Source organism: Tupaia chinensis, unplaced genomic scaffold (assembly GCF_000334495.1).
Source record: "Tupaia chinensis unplaced genomic scaffold, TupChi_1.0 Scaffold000335_1, whole genome shotgun sequence".
Classification (NCBI taxonomy): Eukaryota; Metazoa; Chordata; class Mammalia; order Scandentia; family Tupaiidae; genus Tupaia; species Tupaia belangeri.
Genome location: NW_006159829.1, coordinates 2,829,543 through 2,843,836, shown reverse-complemented (window position 1 = coordinate 2,843,836; position 14,294 = coordinate 2,829,543). Strand labels below are relative to the sequence as shown.

The 14,294-nt window shown below is 52.4% G+C and overlaps 1 protein-coding gene across 5 annotated transcripts in view; it reads right to left on the bottom strand.

The window, feature by feature from the left end:
- TRAPPC9 (trafficking protein particle complex subunit 9) overlaps nt 1-14,294 on the bottom strand; it is a 635,544-nt gene that overhangs the window by 538,684 nt on the left and 82,566 nt on the right. For all 5 annotated transcript variants that reach the window (XM_006152123.3, XM_006152122.3, XM_006152126.3 and 2 more), the window contains 2 exons: nt 10,557-10,678; nt 1,900-2,025 (listed from right to left, as the gene is read on the bottom strand). In XM_006152123.3, the coding sequence (XP_006152185.1) occupies nt 1,900-2,025; nt 10,557-10,678 (248 nt within the window). The remainder of the gene's footprint in view (nt 1-1,899; nt 2,026-10,556; nt 10,679-14,294) is intronic.

The following is a 14,294-nucleotide window of genomic DNA, read 5'->3' as shown; positions in this document are numbered from 1 at the left end:
CAGTGATGGGCTGCGGGGCGGGGAGGGCAGTGGGGGCACGGACAGTGGGAAGGCAGGTGCGAACCCCGGCAGTCTGTACCCAGACACCGCGCGCTCGGCAGTTTCTCTTCTGCAGACTCTGGCTATAAACATACAGGGCATCAAGACGTGGGAGGAGAGGTGCTGGCCAAGGCGGAGACGGGGGTTAATGCCGCCACGGTGTCTCTCCGTAAGGCATTTTCCTATCAAAAAAATTAAGCGTTCCTGCAATTGTTTACCATTGGTGAATGATAGAGGTGTGAGCACATTATCATTAGCTGTACCTCTTTATGCCTTGAAAACGAAAAAGGATTTCAAGTTGCCCTCCCTCCGACCCACCTGAGCCCAGACCCAGGTACACCCCTGCCGGCCCCAGAACTGCACCTCTCATCCCACCCCAACCCCCACTGCCACTTGCCCTACTCAGAGCCCGGCCTGGCCACTGAGCCCCAGAGAGCAGGCAAACCCCAGCCACCGCTCCGCCACTCTGCCACTCTCTCACACGGGCAGTCACTAACACCGGTCCTGTCCCACCGAAGCCTGTCCACAGCAGCCCAGCCCCTGGGGTCCGCCAACAGCGCTCACCTGGACTCCCCGCCACGCCCCCAACCCACACAAACCCAACGTCCTTCGCTGCTCACAGGGCCGTTCTTTTAAACCCACTGCTCTCAGGCCTGGCCGCTGCGGTGTGAGTAGCACAGTGCCCTGCAATCCAGGGAAGCCGCGTGGCGACTGCGGCTTAGGTCCTGGGCTGGCCTGAAACACAGCGGGGTGCAGGGGAGCATTCAGGACCCTGAGGAGCTGGGGCCTCGGGGGAGGGTGGCGGTGTGACGAGACCCTGCTGAGGCAGCTTTCTCTCTTTCTCTCAGGCACACGAGAAAGGGGGGAAATCCACCACTCTCAGAATAAACTCCAAATTCTTCGCCTGACCGAGAGAGGCCTCCGGCTCAGGGTGCTCCCGTCCCGTCCTGTCCCCGTCCCCGTCCCCGTCCGCGTCTCCGTGCTCAGCCCGTTGTGGTTTCCTCTGTTTCACATCACTCGGGCGAGGAGGCCCCTTCCTAGAATGTTCTTCCCTGCGTCCTCTCCACCTGGCTGTCTCCTGCTCACTCTTCGAGACCCAGCTTCAACCTCGCTGGTCTTAGACACGGCCCCGGCCCCACGTGCTACTTCACCAAGCCAGGCTGACTCTCCTGGGGCTGCTCCCTGGGCACCTGAGCCTCCTGCCTTTTCTCGCTTACCCCAGCGTCGGGGTGGGTGTCTCCCCGACGCTGACAGCTCAGTGAGGTCAGGCCCCACCTGCTCCGTCTCCTCCCACCCCAGTAGTGCCCTTGCGGTGGGAGCTCAGCCTGGCCTGAGTCCCACGCGAGCTGCTCACCTCTGGGGACTCCGCTTCCACATCTGCGAAGATCCTGGTCAGACCAGCCGAAAGTCTGACATTCTTCTGCAGCTATCAATCTGGGATTTGTCCTGTCAACCTACACCGACATGTCCTAACAGCTGGATTAAAGCCCGTCCAGACTCAGGTTTAACTACTGCCGGTCCCCTGTGCACAGGGGCTCCACGAAGCACGTGCACAGCTGTTTCACACACCCCACCACAAAGACGGTCACGGCAGCAAGCTCCGCCCACGTGACAACACAGGGCAGGGCTGGACGCCCGCTCAAGGCGGCAAAGCAGGGAAGAGACAAAGCCACCTCTCCACAGAACACAGAGGTCAAACCACAAGTATCACCCTAACCGACATCAACCGGGCACCGAGACGCAGGTGTCCCCGCAGCTCTTCCCGTGCCATAGCGTCCTGGCCCACGGAGCGGAGTCAGGAGGTGCACTCCTCGAGGCCTGCACAGACTCGCCCTCCCCCAGGCGCACACGCTCACTCACCTGGCGAAGGTTAATGTACACCGCATTCTGGAGAAACTCTGAAGCCTCCATGCTGCGCTTCTGAATGGCGAGGACACGCACGGCTTTGACACAGGCTTCGAGCTCGATCACGCCAGCGTTCTTGTACTGCGGGGGGAAAGAAGGGCGTCAGTGAGAGATGCCGGAACACACACCCGTCACTTACGCAGGCGCCACAGACTCTCCACAACCCTGCAACACCGTTTCCCAGGCACACGGCTCCTGACCCGGCCCACACCAAGCGAGGAGGGCGTTTTGTTTGTTTGTTTCTTTATTTCTTTTAGGTTTTCACCATAGGGTGTGTGCACTCACCAGACAAGAGACACAGACAGAGACAGAGAGAGGGAAAGTGAGAAATCACCCCCAGGATGGATGGCCATGCTGCAATCCCATCTCCGCCGCTCTCCTCTCGGGATTTGGGGCATGCACGCACACATGCCCAGAGTGATTTTCAAGCACCAGGTCCAGGACTCAAGCCACAATCAGACAAGTGGGAGTCCAGTGCCTTAACAACCACACCACTTGCTGGCCGCAATGGGGGGTGTTTTTAAGGAAGCCTCCCTTTCCTGGGACAAAGTGAACCTGTGAATGTCGCAGGAATGTGTCATGTGTCTGCAGTCATTAAGATAACACAGCCATAGAAACTTGAGAGCTAACAGATTCCAAATGTCACCAAGGGACGCTTTGCTCTTCACTTCCGCTCATCATCCCCTGCTCCGTAACACACTGTAGACTGTCACCTGCCACCTGCTTTCACGCAGTGGCTGGAAATTCTTTCCACTGTGGTGCAAAAAGTCCCACCCCCTGGATGGGTGTGTGTGTCCTACCTAAACCTGACATGGTTCTGGTCTCAGAGTTTCTTCCTCGTCTCAGGCTCTGTCCTGACAGCTGAGACAAAGACCCACTGAGGACATCAGGGACACAAGGCTCTGCTGGACTTCTCTTCAGTGCTGTGGCTCTCAGCGGGTGGCTGAGCAGTTCTCAAAGCTCACCCCAGGTCTAAGCCTCTGCCCAGGTGAGGCTGGCCGGTGGGCAGCTCAGCCCCGAGATCTCCATGGCTCTGGCTCAAGCCGCAGCACTCGGGGAGGGGCCGGGCCGGGCTCCCTCGCTCCCTGAAGCCGCTCCCACTCCCTCTCAAGCCGCCCCCTGCAGAATCGTCCTCTGCCTGCCTGCTTTCTTGTCTGCCCCAAGCCCTTTCTGATTTCATTTTTCTAATTATCCCAAGCCAGAGTGATTTTTAAATAACTTTCTTTTTCTTTTTCTTTTTTTTTTTTTTTTAATTTTTTAATGTGACCATAGAGGGAGAGGGAAAATGAGAAAGCAAGCCACCAGGTCCAGGACTCAAAATGCAGTTGGCCATGTAGGAGTCCAGCACCCTAACCATCATGCCACCTGCTGGTCCCAAATAACATCTCTTAAAATAAATAAATAGAACTTACAATTGCAGAAAAGGTTAATAGAGGTTAAGCACAAGGGTACTGGTACCTGAGAGAGCCCAAAGCTGCCAAGGACCACACAGCCACGCCCTGTCACTGAGGCCCACACAGCCACGCCCTGTCACTGAGGCCCACACAGCCACGCCCTGTCACTGAGGCCCACACAGCCACGCCCTGTCACTGAGGCCCACACAGCCACGCCCTGTCACTGAGGCCCACACAGCCACGCCCTGTCACTGAGGCCCACACAGCCACGCCCTGTCACTGAGGCCCACACAGCCACGCCCTGTCACTGAGGCCCACACAGCCACGCCCTGTCACTGAGGCCCACACAGCCACGCCCTGTCACTGAGGCCCACACAGCCACGCCCTGTCACTGAGGCCCACACAGCCACGCCCTGTCACTGAGGCCCACACAGCCACGCCCTGTCACTGAGGCCCACACAGCCACGCCCTGTCACTGAGGCCCACACAGCCACGCCCTGTCACTGAGGCCCACACAGCCACGCCCTGTCACTGAGGCCCACACAGCCACGCCCTGTCACTGAGGCCCACACAGCCACGCCCTGTCACTGAGGCCCACACAGCCACGCCCTGTCACTGAGGCCCACACAGCCACGCCCTGTCACTGAGGCCCACACAGCCACGCCCTGTCACTGAGGCCCACACAGCCACGCCCTGTCACTGAGGCCCACACAGCCACGCCCTGTCACTGAGGCCCACACAGCCACGCCCTGTCACTGAGGACCACACCCCCCCGCCCTGTCACTGAGGCTTTGCAACTTGGGAAAGCCAACATATCTAACCACAGCCCTCCCTGAGACCCATCATGCCCTACACTCCCAGCTGTGCATTTATGCGGTGTGCACACCCACCAGTCACCACTGTGCATCTGAGGGTCCACTGTGCACCCAATGGTCACCACCATGCACTCATGCAGTCTACCCACCCAACAGTCACCACCGTGCACCCGTGCGGACCACACACCCAACAGTCACCACCGTGCACCTGTGTGGACCACACACTCAATGGTCACCACCATGCACTCAAGCAGACCACACACCCAATAGGCACCACTGTGCACCCGTGCGGACCACACACCCAACAGTCACCACCGTGCACTCATGCAGATCACACAACCAATAGGCACCACTGTGCACATGTGCAGACCACACACCCAACGGTAAAGGTCACCACTATTCACCCAACAGTCATTACTGTGCACCTGTGTGGTCCACTGTGCACCCGTGCAGTCTCCACACCCAATGATCACCACCATGCACACAATGGTCACCACTGTGCACCTGTGCAGTCCACTGTGCACCCGGGCAGTCTGCACACCCAGCGGTCACCACTGTGCACCTGTGCAGTCTGTGCATTCACCAGTCACCAAGGAGCAAAACTACAGCAGGCCAGCTCTCTTGCTAAAATCAGGCATAAGGTGGGACAAGAAAGGGTACGTCATTTTTCCCGTTTCCACACCTGTATATGCACATAACCAGTGACACGGTACAACTTATCATAGATGATCCACTTAATAGCAATTTGAGAGCCAGCAGATGGCGTGGCAGTTATGTTGCTGGACTCTCCAGTGGTCCACTGTGCACCCGGGCAGTCTGCACACCCAGCGGTCACCACTGTGCACCTGTGCAGTCTGGACTCCCACCAGTCACCAAGGAGCAAAACTACAGCAGGCCAGCTCTCTTGCTAAAATCAGGCATAAGGTGGGACAAGAAAGGGTACGTCATTTTTCCCGTTTCCACACCTGTATATGCACATAACCAGTGACACGGTACAACTTATCATAGATGATCCACTTAATAGCAATTTGAGAGCCAGCAGATGGCGTGGCAGTTATGTTGCTGGACTCCCACATGGCCAACCACCGTAAGTCCCAGACCCAGTGGCTTGAACTCACGCAAGTACATGAGCATGCATGCCCAAGATTCCCAGGAGGGGACTGGAGGAGAAGGGATTATGCCATGGCTATCGCCCTGGGGGGTGAGTTCTCTCTCTCCTTCTCACCGTCTCTATCTCTCTCTCCTCCAGCAAGCACACACGCCCTAAGAAAAAAAATTTAGGCAGATGGTACGATGCACTCACGACATGTCTGACGAAACACAGAGACTTCAGGGTGGGAGGAAAGAATTTTCTTAAGAAGACTTGGGCCAGCCAGTGACATGGTAGTTAAGGCTCAGGATCTCACAAGGCCAAGTGCACATGTGAGTCTCAGACCCAGGAGCGTAAACAATACACAGGGTGAGGTGAGGCCAGCAGGTGGTACAGTGGTTAAGGAACTGGACTCCCGCATGGCCGATCACAGCTAGAGTCCTGGACCTGGAGGCTGGAAAATCATGCCAGGCACGTGTGCATGCATACCCAAAATCCTAGGAGGAGAATGGAGGAGAAGGGACTGCAGTGTGGCCATCCCTCTAGGGTTGATTTCTCACCTTCCCTCTCACTGTCTCTCTCTCTCTCTCCAGCAAGCACACATGTCCTATGGTAAAAACCTTAAAAAAGAAATGCAAGGCAATGTGTGTGTACACAAAATCCTGGCAAACGAGGAAGAAATGGAGAAGGGACTAAACCATAACCATCGTCCACGGGGAGCATTTCCCGCTTGCGCTCTCTGTCTCTCTCTAGTGAGTGCGTGCACGCTAAGGCAAATTTTTAAAAAATTTAAAAAAAAACACTATTAGAGACTAAATAAACTATAATACATAAAATATCAAGGTGTTGGAGTCAACAGGTGACATGGTTAAGACGCTGGCCACATGGCCAACCATAGTTGGAGTCCCAGACCTGGCGGCTCACCCACTCGCTCGCTCTTTCTCTCATGCATGCCCTGCAGCAAGTTACAAAACAATAATAATGATAAATAAAATGAAAAATAATTCTTTTTAAAAACTATCAGTGTGCTAGAGTAAGAAAAAATAGATTTATGGAAAAATATAAGAAGCTCAGAAATACGTCAAGTATATGTGTATAGGTAATTCTGTAACTCAAAGAGAAAAAATAGGACTCAATTATTTGTGGTGGGTCAACTAAATAATCGCCTGGGGAAAAATTGTATTCGTAGGTCATAGTGCATACAGAATAAACCACACATCGTAATATAAACATTAAGAACCCAACGAGGGACCAGCAGTTAGCGTAATGGCTATGTCGCTGGACTCCCATGTAGTCGACCGCAGTTCGCATCCCAGACCCAGTGGCTTAAACTCACGCCGGGCGTGTGTGCATGCGTGCCCAAGATCCCGAGAGGAGAATGGAGGAGACGGGATTGCGGCGTGGTCCCCCCCCCGGGGGTGATTTCTTGCTTTCTATCTCTCTGTCTCTGTCTGTCTGGCGAGCACACGCACCCTATAGCAAAACCCTCTAAAAAAAAAAAAAAAGAACCCAACGATAAGCAATCCATGTGAACTTTGCACATGTGACCTCGGCTTGCCCCAACTACAGCTCTAGGAGATAGTAAGCACTGCCATCCTCATTTTAGAGACAAAACCCTGGGCAGAGTCTTCTTCTACTGCCAAGAAGGTATTTCAAAAGCATAATACTAGGCCAGTAGATGGCACGGTGGTTAAGGCATTGGATCCCATATGGCCAACTTCATAGTTTGAGTCCCAGACCCAGCAGCCTGAAAAACATGCCAGGTATATGTGTGTGCATGCCCAAAATCCCAAAAAGAGAACAGAAGAGAAGACTGTGGCATGGCTGTCCCCCTGGGGTGATTTCTCATCTTCCCTCTCTCTGTCTCTCTCCAGTGAGTGCACAAGCCCCGTGGAAAAGAAAGTCTAACATGAACAAAACAAAACATAATACTGATGGCAAAACCCTTCAGAGAGGGTCTACCACATTAAAAAGATATTTCTGACCATATCCAAAATAAAAATCCTAAAAATAGTAAAAAACATACAACATTAAGAAAAACGACTTTCAATATCCATGCTAGACGAGACGCTGACATTCATGACATGCAAAGAGCATCACAAGCGGCAGGAGAAGCCCGGCCCCATGCGGCCTCCCACACAGACGGGTACCCGCAGGGGCAGCGCTGATGAGTGGAACGCGAGGACCTAACCGCGCTCACGTGCTCGCGGGCGGGGACAGTGAGAGATTACTTCTGCCCGTCAACCAGAGACTTCAAAACATTGCGAGAATAAAATTAAAGTACAAGTTTATTTTGGTAAAAAATAATTTTGAAATCCATGCATAGCTTTTTAATAATACACATTTTCTTTCTTCTTTTTTTTTAATTTCCCAGAGGGCATGTACACTCACTGGAAAGGGAGAGAGAGAGAAAGAGAGTTAGAAAGCACCCCGCAATGGGGCATGGCCACACCCCAACTCCTATTCTTCCACCTCTCCCTCTTCCAGGGATTTTGGGCACACGTGTTCATGTGCCACGTTTTTAAGCTGCTGGATTCAGGACTCAAACCGCACATCAGTCATGTGGATCCAGCCTCCTAAACCACTGTGGCACAGTCGGCCCCCATAATAAATTTCTGTAAACTCTTTGGAAATCCTTCATTTTGACAAATATTTGTTTTTTTCTTAAGAATTATTTATTCATTCATTCATTCATTTTAATTTGACCAGAGTGAGACACAAACACAGAGAGAGAGAAAGAGAGAGACAGGGAAAGTGAGAAAGCAAGCCAGCAGGTCCGGGATTTGAACCGTGGTCAGCCATGAGGGAGTGTCTAGCACCTTAACCATCACGCCACCTGCTGGGCCCAGCAAATATTTCAAAAGGATAATAGCTAGGATTTGTTTCTGAAACAGGACACTGTTAACAACCTTTTTAGAGCACAATATATGAATATACAATTCTAAAAATACACATATACTTGATTTGGGACCAGCAGTTGGCGTAATGGCTATGTCGCTGGACTCCCACATAGTCGAGTGCTGTTTAAGTCCCAGACCCGGTGGGTTAAACTCACACCGGGCACTTGTGTGTGCGTGCCCAAGATCCCGAGAGGAGAATGGAAGAGAAGGGACTGCAGCGTGGCCATCCCCTGGGGGTGGGGAGTGATTTCTCACTTTCTGTCTCTCTGTCTCTCTCTTTCTGGTGAGTGCATGTACCCTATAGCAAAAACCTCTCAAAAAAAAAAATACATATACTTGATTCTACTGTATGTCTAGAGATGTATCTTTAAAAAAAAAATCAGCTCATAAAAACGTAGCTCTAAGAGCACTGCTTGTAGCAGTGGGAAGAAAAAGCAAAGCTCAGTAACACTCAAGAACAGAGGGCTGGCTAAATACTTCTACACCGCTTCATTTTTCTACTGGAAATGGAATGTGAAGAGTAACTTTGAAAACAGCCTATGATAAATGTAAATGTCACAGCCTACAACTAAATTTCTAGAAGTCTAGTCTATAGGAATATTCAACACAAGAACATATGTCCAAGAACCTTCAGGAAGGGCCAGCAGGTGCACAGTGGTTAAGGAGGCTGGATCCCACATGGCTGACTGTGGTTTGAGTCCTGAACCTGGCAGCTTGAAAAACACGCCAGGTGCCTGCGCATGCACACACAAAACCCAGAGAGAAGGATAAAGGGGAAGGGACTGAGAGGCATGGCCAACCTCCTGGGGTGACTTCTCACTTTCTCTTTTCTCCCTCCCTCCCCCTGCAAGCTCACTGACCCTATAACAAACGGGGGGGGAGTTGGGGGGACCTTTAGTGAAACTTTTTTATTTTCAGAGAAGTTTTTGCTGTAGAAAGGCAGAGAGAGAGAGAGAGACAGAATGCAAGAAATCACCCCCAGAGGGGATGCCTTGCTGCAATCCCTTCTCCATTCTCATCTCCAGATCTTGCGCATACATGCACACGCGCCTGGTGTGACTTTAAGCCACTAGGTCCAGGACCCGAACTGCGGTCGATTACATGGGAGTCCAGCGACATAGCCATTACACCAACTGCTGGTCCTGAAACATTTTTTTTCTAATAGCGAAAAAGTGAGAAACATTAAGTATCCATTAGCAAGAGAATGATTAAGAGGAGTACAGCAAGCTGTGAACCCTGAAGGCAGGCGCTTTGTCCTGTTTACGGTGCTGCTGAGGACAGTCTCGCACGTCCTACTTCAGAACACCTTTCTCACTCTTGAAAGACTCAGGCCGGTCTGAGTTGGGCGGGCATCTAGGAACTATGGCTGAGTGAATAAAGCAAGAAGCAAAATAACATAGAGCAAGATCTCACTTTCGGGGACCAGCAGCTAGCGGAATGGTTACGTCACTGGATTCCCACGAAGTCGACCACGGTTCAAGTCCCAGACCCAGCGGCTTAAAACTTCCTATGCATGCCCAAAATCCCAAGAGGAGACTGGAAGAGAGGGGACTGCAGCGTAGCCATCCCCCTGGAGGGGAGGTATGATTTCTTGCTTCTGTCTGTCTCTCTCTCTCCGGCAAGCACACGCATCCTATAGCAAAAATCTCTCCTAAAAAAAAAAATTCTCGGCAGATCGACATGTCCTTGGACTTAGTGGGTCATCTGGCTTCTGAGCAGGAACTCTATATTCCCAAGCGACAACAGAGAGAATTAAAATGGGCGATGTTGAGAAAGGCAAGATGTTTGTTCGGAAGTGTGCCCAGGGCCACACCGTGGAAGGGGAGGCAAGCACCGGCCTGGCCCAAGCCTCCATGGTCTGTTTGGGCGGAAGACAGGTCAGGTCCCTGGATTCTCTCCCACAGATGCCAAGAACAAAGGCCTCACCTGGGGTGGGGATACACTGAGGGAGGGTTTGGGAATCCCAAGGACATCAGTGGTGAAAAAACGATCTTTGCTAGCGTTAAAAAGAAGTCAGGAAGAGCAGAGCTGATAGCTTATCTTCAAAAAGCTCCTAGTGACAGTAGGTGGCCACTGCTTTTTTTTCAACACCGTCACAGCACGGTTACGAGGACACGCACGGCAACACCGTCACAGCACGGTTACGAGGACACGCATGACGATACCGTCACAGCACAGTTACGAGGACACGCACAACACCATCATAGCACGGTTACGAGACACACACGGCAACACCGTCACAGCACGGTTACGAGGACACGCACAACACCGTCACAGCACGGTTACAAGGACATGCACAACACCGTCACAGCACGGTTACGAGGACATGCACAACACCGTCACAGCACGGTTACGAGGACACACACAACACCATCACAGCACGGTTCTGAGACACACACGACAACACCGTCACCTTGCTGTAACAGGAAATGGCCTCTTTGTATTTGTCAATTATGTCTTCGGGGCTCAGACAGTTCTTAGCACGTCCGATCTCACTGCTGGTGTCGGGGTTTATGCCATTGGTGGTGAGGGCACCTGCAAACCGAGAGAAAGAAAAGAAATCATCTTTTTGCTTTTTCTGTCTTGTTTCTTTGTTAAAGAGGAGCATGAATAAGATAAAACTTAAACATGCCCTAGTGAAGTTTAAATAATGAAACCATGTTCGAAGTCTTCACGGCTTAGATACTCCCTGTAGTAGTCCTACCACCCAAGCATTGCATTAAATGTTCATTAACTCAGAATAAGCTTTCCTTCCTGTTGAAATGTCTTTACTAAAGAATAAGGAGGCTGGGGCCAGCAGGTGGCGTGGTGGTTAGGGTGATGGACTGCACACGGCTGACCACGGACCGAGTCCCAGACCTGGCAGCTTGCCCTCTCACTTTCCTTCTGTCTCTCTATCTCTCTCTGGTCAACTTCAAAAAAAAAAGTAAAAATGATGACAATGAGTTTTAAAAAAGAAGAAGAATATGGAATATGGATGGGTCAGCATGTGACGTGAGGGTTAAAGCACTGTACTCCCCACGGCCGACCACGGTTCGAGGCCCAAAACTGGTGACTTACTTTCTCTCCCTGCGTCCCTCATACACACACACACACACACACACACACAGAATAATAATAAATTAATTTAATTAAATTAAAAATTATTTTAAAAAGAAAGAACATGGCATGCATTACACAACAGCGACATATTCCCAATAGCCAGCTGAGCTGTCTTGAGGACACTGGCATATCAAATGCACTCTCTCCCCGACAGGCTCTTAACGTGGGCAGGGACCACCTGACCCTCGAGGGCGAGACCTGCGGGTGCATTTTCTGAACTTATAAACACTGGCGCTCCTAGCATGCCTTCTTCTCGTGCTCAACAACTCCCATCAATAAGCAGAAGCCCCGATTCCCTCATCATCAGCCCTGCTTGGGGAAGAGGCTGGAAAAAACTTCCACTTCCTGAATGCAAGCACCTACTCAATACACAGAGAACTCCGGGAGGGAAAGAAAGGATGAGATAGTCTTCGATTTCTTAGAACACTCAAGAAAATATTCCCCTAAGCCTCAGTGGCAGGGAAAGCTGGGCTTCCCCTAAGCCACTTGTTTATCCTGCAGTCAGCATCTCTCACCAACCCTGCTCCCGAGAGCTGGCTCCAGGAGAGGCTCAGAGCTCCAGGAGGCTCAGGGCCCGGGGAGGCTCAGGGTTCCGGGAGGCTCAGGGCCCGGGGAGGCTCAGGGCTCAAGGAGGCTCAGGGCCCGGGAGCTCAGGGCCAGGAGAGGCTCAGAGCTCCAGGAGGCTCAGGGCCCAGGGAGGCTCAGGGTTCCGGGAGGCTCAGGGCCCGGGGAGGCTCAGGGCTCAAGGAGGCTCAGGGCCCGGGAAAGGTTCAGGGCTCAGGAAGGCTCAGGGCCCAGGGAGGCTCAGGGCCTGGGGAGGCTCAGAGCTCCGGGAGGCGCAGGGCCCGGGGAGGCTCAGGGTTCCAGGAAGATCAGAGCCCAGGGAGGCTCAAGGGCCTGGGGAGGCTCAGGGTTCAAGGAGGCTCAGGGCCCGGGGAAGGTTCGGGGCTCAAGAAGGCTCAGGGCCTGGGGAGGCTCAGAGTTCAAGGAAGCTCAGGGCCCAGGGAAGGTTCAGGGCGGCGGGAAGCTCAGGAAGGCTCAGGGTTCGGGGAAGGCTCAGGGTTCGGGGAAGGCTCAGGGCGGTTCAGGGCTCCAGGAGGCTCAGGGACCCAGGAGGATCAGCGAGGAGTGTGCTGCAGTCTTCGCACCTGCGCCCAGCCAAGCCCGCCCCAGCGGTGCAAGTCCATCCTTACTCTGGTTGTCTGACCTCGGCCAAGTGTTCTCCCCTGATTATTTTTATTCTCTTGATCTGTAAGCTGCCTCAGATCCTGTCTGGAACGAGGCAGGAGAATGAATAGACAAGCATGTGCGCAGGCCAATGGGAGCTCGATGGACCAAAGACCAGGGAGACTTTAAGGAAAGGGCGGCCAGGAAAATGCAAATGAGCAACCTCCTTGTACGGCCAGAAGGAGCCCTCAGAGAGCTGGGAAGAGGCAGGTGGTGTCAGATTTTGTTTCCTGTGCATTTTATGAAAAGCACAACAAGACGTGAGAGGGAAGATCTATAAATAAAAACAGAAAAGGACGTTCTCAAAAAATAGTATCTAAAACATGTATTTGTTTAAAGAAGCGACTCAAATCCACAAGCCCCAGTTCTTACAGAAGGGAACATCCCATCCCAGAGCCACCAGGCGCCCTCTGGGCAGTGAGTCCACAGGGCGTGGTCACAGCAGGCGAACCCTCCTCCCGCTCAGAGGAAATAGGCTTATGTACCCACGGACGTCCACACGCTCGGGCCCACAACCCACCGCGACTGGAGGGAAGTGTGCACGGCAGACACCACTTCCGCACCTGGGGAGACTGGACTCTGGACGGGCTAGAGCTCACTAGTCCCCAAGGTCACAGAGCCGGTGACCCCAGAACAAGACTCGGGCTTGGCTCTGCCCTAACCGCTGGACAGTGGTGCGCAGTGAGGCTTTTCTGCTTGTCACACGTGGGCTTCTGCATAAACTAGTGTTTAATAAATGACAGGAAGTTGATTTATCTCATTACTTCTAACAAATCTTCACATTGTTGAGTTTTCTCCTTTTCCCCCTTGGAGAAAGGAAAGAAAAAAGACAGTGGGGATTAGAAAGAGGCGGTTTCCACTCTTCCTGCGTTCCTCATCTTCTCCTCGCAGGACACGCCCTGAGTTTAGAGGGATGTCCCCAACCCTGGAAAAGGAAGGGATGTTCTCTCCCTGGGCCATAGCGTGGCGTGGCGGGGAAGGCACTGGTCTCTCCCGGCCAACCGCGTGGCTTGGGTTTTGGACCCAGCAGTTTGTGTACGTGCATGCCCAAACCAACGGGAGGGAGAGAGGGCGGACAAGGGACGGCAACATGACCGTCCCCGTTGAGAATGCTTGCTCACTCCTCTTTTCTCTCTTCAATGAGCACGAGGGCCTGCTGGGAAAATTAAAAAAAGAAAAAAAACGTGGCAGGAGTCACTGCTAGTCGTATTCTGTGGAGCACCAAAAAGAGAGGGTATCCTTATGCCCAAAGGGTCACTAGGGCAAGTGTCTGACCAAGCCTCCAGTGTTAAGACAAAAGGCCTGGAAGGACAGAGACAAAGAGGAACCTTTTCTTTTCCTTTTTTTTTGAGAGGTTTGTGCTATAGGACACGTGCACTTGCTAGAGAGAGAGACAGAGAGAAAGAAAGTAAGAAATCACCCCTGCCAGGGAGGATGGCCACGCTGCAATCCCTTCTCCTCCATTCTCCTCTCGGGATCTTGGGTGCACACACACCCAGCGTGAGTTTAAGGGTCCGGGACTCAAACCACGGTCGACTATATGGGAGTCCAGGGACACAGCCATTATGCCAACCGTTGGTCTCAGACAAAGAGGAACCTTTTAGTAATGGTGCTAGAACACCCTGGCAAACAGGTAAAAACCAGACTCGCACCTCACATCAGACACAAGGTCAATTCCAAATGGATCTGGGATCAAATGTAGCATAGACAGCCAGAAAACGATTCAAAACACCTGGGTGCACTCCTCGAGAACCTGGGTATAGAAGACTGCGATTGAAATTCAGTGCAAAAGATAAATGATACATTCATTTACATACAACTG